Source organism: Lepidochelys kempii, chromosome 3 (genome assembly GCF_965140285.1).
Source record: "Lepidochelys kempii isolate rLepKem1 chromosome 3, rLepKem1.hap1, whole genome shotgun sequence".
NCBI classification, from domain to species: Eukaryota; Metazoa; Chordata; order Testudines; family Cheloniidae; genus Lepidochelys; species Lepidochelys kempii.
The window spans coordinates 22,708,324-22,716,223 of NC_136382.1; the positions used below are offsets into that span (position 1 = coordinate 22,708,324).

General features: G+C 43.4%; 1 protein-coding gene across 1 annotated transcript; it reads left to right on the plus strand.

The window, feature by feature from the left end:
* Nucleotides 1–677: 677 nt before the first annotated feature.
* LOC140908553 (ras-like GTP-binding protein rhoA) lies at nucleotides 678–6,877 on the plus strand. The gene is made up of 3 exons (XM_073335916.2): nucleotides 678–877; nucleotides 2,237–2,829; nucleotides 4,348–6,877. Exons 2-3 carry the CDS (start codon nucleotides 2,240–2,242, stop codon nucleotides 4,367–4,369), a joined length of 612 nt encoding a protein of 203 aa, XP_073192017.1. The 5' UTR covers nucleotides 678–877; nucleotides 2,237–2,239; the 3' UTR covers nucleotides 4,370–6,877.
* The last annotated feature ends 1,023 nt before the right edge of the window (nucleotides 6,878–7,900 follow it).

Consider the following 7,900-nt stretch of genomic DNA (forward strand, 5'->3'; position numbering starts at 1 on the left):
AGTCCAATCCCAACCGCTGACCATCGGGATCTGTCGGTGTTACACTTATATGACCCTCATTACCAAAGTATCTGAGTGCTTCGCAATCTCTAGCATATTTATCCTCCAAACACTCCTGTGAGGTAGGGAAGTGCTGTTTTACAGATGAGGAGTTGAGGCACAGACAGGCTAAATAACTCGCTCAAGGCCATACAGGAAGTCTGTGGCAGAGCAGGGCATTGACTCCAAGTCTCTGAAGTCTCAGGTTAGCACCCAAACCATTGGACCATCCTTCCTCTCTAGATTGACTGGGTCACGGAGACTGGGTTAACCTCACTTCTCTAAGTTGTCTCTCCAGACCAAAGGTATATTGGTGTGATGGCATGAGGAAGTTTGATCTGATACTGTCCCCCATGCTCTGCTGGCTACATAGCTTACTAAAGAGCGTCAGTCTCATGGACTAAATTAATTGGAACTCTTAGTACTACACAGATAATTTACTCAGGGAGGGAATTTTGAGCAGCAGTCTTGTACAATAGAAATGAGGAATACATGAAGCAACTTCTATATGCATTGTGTAATTGATGTTGTAAACCTCTACAGGATTGCGTAATTGATGTTTTCATCCTCCTTACATCATTACAAGTAAAGTAGATTGCTTTTAAAAGCAATGATCTCATTCATTCCTCTTTGCTGATTGGCTGGCTAAATTAAGAAACAGAAACATTTATTTAAAAAGAGTGCTTATCATGAGTGTCCTGCAAGAGTGGTGGAGAACTGTCTTCATAGGTGAATTAGTGTTCCAAAGAAAACTGGGGAGAAAAGAAGATTAGAGAAAAACAAATGCCTTGCTGATCTTCAAGAAAGGGAAGAAAAGTGATCTTGGAAGTTACTACCTGTAAGTCTAACTCCTATTCCTAGTAATAAAATAATGGTACATGTATGAAAAGGAGGGGAGGTCGGCTCTCTTAGCTTCTACATGATAACAGACCCCTGGGCAATATGCAACCAATATGTTTATAAAGGATAGATGGTGCCAGCCAAGCTTGGGGTTTTTTGGTGATTAAAATTACACTGTTGGTGGATGAGTTATCTAATGGGGCACTGCCGGGTTCTGTCTTAGGTCCAGTCTTATTTGACATCTTCATTCTGTGATCTAGAAGAGAGAGTAAATAGCATCGTCAGTGAAAATTGTTGACGATGCTAATCGTGAGGGACTTGAGAGGACATATAAAATGACAGGGTCTAAAGTAGCTGTTACCACTCAAGAAAGAGATCTTGGAGTCATTGTGGATAGTTCTCTGAAAACATCCACTCAATGTGCAGCGGCAGTCAAAAAAGCGAACAGAATGTTGGGAATCATTAAGAAAGGGATAGAGAATAAGACAGACAATATATTGCCACCGTATAAATCCATGGTACGCCCACATCTTGAATGCTGTGTGCAGATGTCATTGCCCCATCTCAAAAAAGATATATTGGAATTGGAAAAGGTTCAGAAAAGGGCAACAAAAATGATTAGGGGTATGGAACAGCTGCCATATGAGGAGAGATTAATAAGACTGGAACTTTTCAGTTTGGAAAAGAGACGACGAAGGGGGGATATGATTGAGGGCTATAAAATCATGACTGGCGTGGAGAAAGTAAATAAGGAAGTTTTATTTACTGCTTCTCATAACACAAGAACTAGGGGTCACCAAATGAATTTAATAGGCAGCAAGTTTAAAACAAACAAAAGGAAATATTTTTTCACACAATGCTCAGTCACTCTGTGGAACTCTTTGCCAGAGGATGTTGTGAAGGCCAAGACTATAACAGGGTTCCAAAAAAGAACTAGATAAGTTCATAAAGGATAGGTTCATCAATGGCTATTAGCCAGGATGGGCAGGGATGGTGTCCCTAGCCTATGTTTGCCAGAAGCTGGGAATGGGTGACAGGGCATGGATCACTTGATGATTACCTGTTCCGTTCATTCCCTCTGGGACACCTGGCATTGGCAACTGTCAGTAGACAGGATACTGAGCTAGATGGACCTTTGGTCTGACCCAGTATGGCAGTTTTTATGTTCTTATCACAGATAAATACCACAAAGATCAAGAAATCATACGTATGGGCAAAAGGGAATAATACAAAGGGACAGAATCAAATCTAGTGTGATTTGCTGCCTCTCCTCTCCCTCTCTCCTCAAAGAGTATTTACAAAGCACTGGAAGCTTAAAGCTGAAGGGGTTCATTTTGCTCCACATCCTATTTTTCAGAAGATGGCTGCTGTTTGGAAAAAACTAACTGTCGTGGGAGATGTTGCCTGTGGCAAGACATGCCTCCTGCATGCCTTCTGCAAGGAAGAGTTTCCCAAATGCTATGAGCCAACAGTGTTTGAAACCTATGTCAATGACACCGAGGTTGATGGGAAGTCGATGAAGCTGATGCTCTTTGATGTACCAGGGCAGCGCCAAGGTAATTATCAGCACTTCCGTTCGTTGTTCTATAAAGGCACAAATGTCATTTTAATGTGCTTCTCAGTGGACAGGCCAAATTCACTGCAGAACATCCTTGACATTTGGATTCCAGAGGTCAGACTGTTCTGCCCCACAGCTCCCATTGTTCTGGTGGCTACCAAAAAAGAACTGAGGAACGATGAGGGTGTGCTGGAAAGACTTGCTAAATTGGAACAAGAGCCAATAAAGACGGCAGAAGGAAAGGCCTTGGCTGCTAGCATTGGGGCATATGCCTATCTGGAGTGCTCTGCAAAGACGAAAGATGGCATTGAGAGAGTCTTACAGATTATTGGTCAAGCTGCAATACGAGATGGAAAGAAGAGAAGAAAGCATCGGGTGTTCTTCAGATTGTTGTAAGAAGAGCAAATGTTATTTTTTAAAAAGCATATAAGTACATAGATAACTTATTGAGAAGTTAGATGGCATGTGGGAGCTTTATGAGTATTGCATGAATGCTTTCATGGGGCCAGATTGTCCCTCCTCTGGGGAAAAAGCTGGGTAGAGGAGAGGAACATGCAACATTTCTCTTGAAGAATCTCTACTGGGTCATTCTGCTGGGGCGTGAGTGGGATTTGCCTCCTCCCACCCCCTCAGAAATGAGGCATGGATACAAACTCCAGAACTGTAGCAGATCGAGCACTCACTGGCGCAGCACCTCCTGCTGGTCATCCAGGAATTAGCTCTTTTCCAGCCCTGGAGCGCCCCCTGCTGGCCGGTGACTCTTCTGCCTCAGGCCCCCATGTCCCTCCCGGACCCTGGTGCTGCTTTTCCTTGGGTTTCTGCCCCATGGCAGTCCCCATGCTGTGGGTCTCCTCTCCCAGGGGAACCCCCAACCCTCTAAGCCCACCTTCCCTCAGTGGCTACTGCCAGTCATCATCTAGCCCGCATTCTCTGAGGCAAACTACAGTCTGTAATGGCCACTCATCACTGGCAAGGGGGTTGGACCAGCTGCTTCTGCCTATCCCTGGAGCTCTGCAGCCCCACTACCCCTTTAGGCCTTTAACAAGGCCTGCAGCCTGGGGAGTTGCCAGGCTGGAGTTCCCCAGCTCCTCTTGCCCTTCCCCAGCACCGCTCTATTTCTGGTACCCTGTGCTCCCAGGCAGCTAGGTCCTTCCCACTCTGAGGCTGGAGTGAGACTGACCCAACTCCTCCCTTAGCCCTTCTTATACTGGTCCAGCCAGGCCCTGATTGGCTGTCTCAAGCCTGCTCATGATTGGCTCCCCGGGATAGGCCTTCGAACTCCTTCAAACCCAGAGCAGGGTGACCGCCCCACTACAAGAACCCACAGATGAACTGAGATTTGCACAGATCTTGAGAGATGAAAGTGAGGCCAAAGCCATAATTCTCCACAGAAGTATGGTGATTCTGCATTACCTCCTCGATCTCATGGCTTTCAGTGCAGCTCCCTGTTAGCACAGTTTTAGTGGCAAGGCCCTGTGCTGGCTAGGCTAGGCTAGTTCCCCTGCAGCTTCCTTACACATACTCACATGGAGCATATACTTAGGGCAAAAAGGCTCCATGCAAAAGTTCATACAATCACAGGCTATATTAACTGGATTGTTGATTACCCACTGCTTTCCTGCGAGGACAATGCACATAGCACACCAAATCCCAGCCTTTTCCATGTTTAGATTCCCCATGCCACAGGTCTGGAGATGGAATGTAGGCTACTGTGATGGTGGCCCCCACCCTTTCCACATACAATCTGGTCTTTAACAGGATTCTTACCTTTAGCATGCATTCAATTAGAACCTGATAGGTACAGGATAAGAGAGGTCCGAGAGCTCTACTGAAATAGAGCTTCGATGACATCTAATCCTCAACATCCTTACTTTTTTGGAGACCTCTTACATATTTTTCTCCTTCTCTAGCACTTGTGGACAGAAGCAATGAAGTAAAAAGAATGCCAGCGATGCGGCCAACAGTTGAGAGAAATTTTCTACCTAGGGTGAGATGGGGACATCCCACCAGCAGCAGTGGTGAGTCTCCAGAAGCCAGAATGAGATGTAATTGAACTTGGACACATTAATACACACCTCCTTTATTTCAAGGACGGATATTAAGAGCATTGCTGGCTGTCCTGGAAAAGAGATTTGAATTCTGGCTATAGATGCAAAGATGGCTGGTAAATAACATGACTAGCATTTATTAAAGACATACTCTACAGATCAGAAGGTGGATAAAAAAAAAACAATCCTGGAATGAATAATCTTAGGATCCTGGTATCAAGGGACAAGGAACTAATTTATTGAGCCTAGCTCATCGTACAGAAGGAAAATATCCTTTGGTATCTTTCTCAATGTCAGTTCCATCATTGAAGCATCTTGGTTATTGTCCCACTGGAGGAAACAAAATCAGAGTAACCAAAATCTTCATCCTGATATTTTAACAGAATAGCAAATCCAAAAGAAAGATAATTAAGTTCCAGCTGCATTAAACATTTTCTTACCCATTCTTCCAAACTGATAAGAGTTCCGCTGGCTGTAGCACTAAGGTCCGAGTGTAGATTAGGCATCGGTTGTTGTACCACCATGGCTATGAGTAGAGTCCCCTTCCTCCCTGTAGTTGCTACTAGTGGTCCTTCTTGAAGTGAGGTAGGTGCTAATAATTTGGCTTCCACTCTGTTCTTCCAATACATGCACCAACTGATCTTTAGCAGGAGCCAGCTATTCATCCCCTGACTATTTCTTCAATCTGTCTCTGGATGGGTGTAGTCCCCAGCAGGTTTGTCTGTGGATGCAGTTTGTTGGCCCCTGGATCCAGTTTTTAATTCATTTATTATTTAGGTTTCAGAGTAACAGCCGTGGTGGTCTGTATTCGCAAAAAGAAAAGGAGGACTTGTGGCACCTTAGAGACTAACCAATTTATTTGAGCATAAGCTTTCGTGAGTTACAGCTCACTTCATCGGATGCTTATGCTCAAATAAATTGGTTAGTCTCTAAGGTGCCACAAGTACTCCTTTTCTTTTTATTATTTAGGTTTCTCAGAGTTCTTGGTGCCACACCTTATCCTGTTATTGGTCTTCTCTTTCTTACATTCTTATTGCTGGTTGCAACACTGAGAGTTAAACTGAAGTAATTGAACAAACTAGTAATTGTTATCACCCTGTCCACTCACATGAAAAAATATTCAAATGACCAGTGGGCTGATTTACTTGAAAGACCAAGGCATGGAATTTATAACAACAACAAAAAGTTCAACCCTATTAATGAGAAAATTAACTGAAGTGCTTGGAAAAGATCTTACAGTGTAAAGTGAGTTACAAAGTATTTGGGGGCTGACACCCATTTCTGGATAGCATGGGACATGCTGCATCTATGCTACATCACTTTCTACTAGCAGTGGTAAAATCCCCTCTACTTCAACATGCAATTACATCCCAATGGTTTAAGAATAATACTTTACATTTCTAAAGCACTTTTCTTCCAAGGATCTCAAAGCCATTTTAAACATGATTTACTAAGCCACATTCCGTCTCTCTGTGATAGGCAGATAATATCCCCATTTTGCAAATGGGGATACTGAGCAACAGCAAGATTAAGTGAGTTGCCCAAGGTCATCCACATCCATAGCTCTTTCCTCTGCTTTGACTCTTCTTTCTGTACTTATTTTGTCCCTTCTCTTTTCTCTTCTAGTCTCTTCAATTCCTCCTCTACTTCCCCTGCTTCTCCCCTGCCTTTCAAATAATATTTACCTGATATAGGTCCTAAGATAGGAAAGGATCCCCTGGAGGGCTCTTCAGCTTAAGTGCCTATTGAATTCAAATCACATGCTTAAGTGCTTTCCTGAATCAGGGTCATAATGCTTTTAGTTATTTTTTTTACATCATAAAGAGCTTTATTTATTTGGGTGGGTAAGCATTGTTATTCCCATTTTACAGCTTGGGGGTAGGGGTGAACTGGGGAGCTGAGAGGCTGAGGAACACATTTTCCAAAGTGGTCTCTACTTTTGGGCTCTTCTGTCTTTGGGCATCCCACTTGAGACACTTGGGGCCTCATTTTCAAAGGTGCTGAGTGCCCACCACCCCTATAACCTTCAAAACACAAGGGCACCCAAATTTGGAGGCCACTTTTGCATATGTAGACCCACGTGACTTGTCCAAGGTCATACATTGTCAATTGGTTTCTCACGTAAATATATTTAACAACACACAGACTGGCATCTGTTTTCAGTCCAAATCTTTAGGTATTTTGCCTTAAAGTAACAGTGACTTCACCTTTGTGTCTGTCAATATTTACCTCTGTATTAATCAGTCCTTGCCTTGACCTCAGCATTAGCATCTTCTAGGTTAGTTACTGGTTAACCCCAGGCCTTCAGCCTGCTAGCTTTTTGCACACACAGCCTCTTCTTACTGAGCACACTTATGGAACTGAACAAAGGAAACGAGTTTTTTTGCTAATTTCTCAGGCTATTGTCACATTTCACACTAGAAATCTAATCCTCCCCTTTTTAGCCACAGGCTGTTAAATACGTTCTTAAAGATGGTCAGAGTATTGATGCTGAGCAAATATTTTTTCTAAAACTGTGCAAACTTTACTCTAGAGTTGAGGTCAGCAAAGCTTCATTTGAATGCTTTGTCAAAACTGGAAACAATTTTTTCCTAAGGCTGTGTCTACACTGCAGAGACTGTGCTGGTACAAACTTGCGGAGGGATTTTTTCTGTTGGTGTAGGAACACCACCTCCATGAGTGAAGTTAGCTGCGTCGATATAGCTGCATCTGCACTGAGGGTTAGGTTGGTATAGCTGTGTCGGTCAGGCAGGTGGGTTTTTCAATGTGCACCTAACTTTCAAGGGCAGAGCAAAGCTAAATCTCTGGCTCAGCACACTTTTTCGAGAGCAGGTTTCGGTCTGGCTATACAACTAAACCTGTGTAACAGCTGCCCACACATCAGGCCTCTGGACCCCATAAGCAATGCACAGACTAAAACAAAATTAACCAGTCTTGTTTTGAGATTTAGCTTTGACTTATGAGCTAAACAAGAGGAAGGATGGTCCAGTGAATAGGATGCTGGTGTGAGACTTGGGAGGCCCAGGTTCAACTCCTTGTTCCACTACAGGGTTCCTATGTCCTGGGGAAAGTCCCTTTGCCTCTCTGTACGGAGGATCATAGTACTTTCCACCCTCCCAGCGTGTTGTGACAATAAATGCGTAAAGGACTGTGAGATGCTCAGATACTATGGAAATGGGGCCATAGAAGTATGTATTAGATAGACAAGACTGAAATTTGAAACAAAAATCATGAATTCAAACTGCTAGCATTCAAAATCTGTATAATGCCAAACCAGCAACAACGTGAGCCCAGCTCTGAAGTCCATAAATCCTTTTAGACAACTGTTTCTTCCAGAGTAGCTGGTAATCAAATAGTCTTTTTGTTTTGTCTTTGTTAAAATGTGTTTTGTCCCAGTGGCACTCTAATTCTATGT

Bases quoted from the DNA above. Each gene is read 5' to 3' on its own strand.
- LOC140908553 (XM_073335916.2), top strand. From the start codon at position 2,240: ATGGCTGCTGTTTGGAAAAAACTAACTGTCGTGGGAGATGTTGCCTGT. The intron at 2,830-4,347 runs GTAAGAAGAGCA...CTCCTTCTCTAG, and splicing joins CGGGTGTTCTTCAGATTGTT to CACTTGTGGACAGAAGCAAT.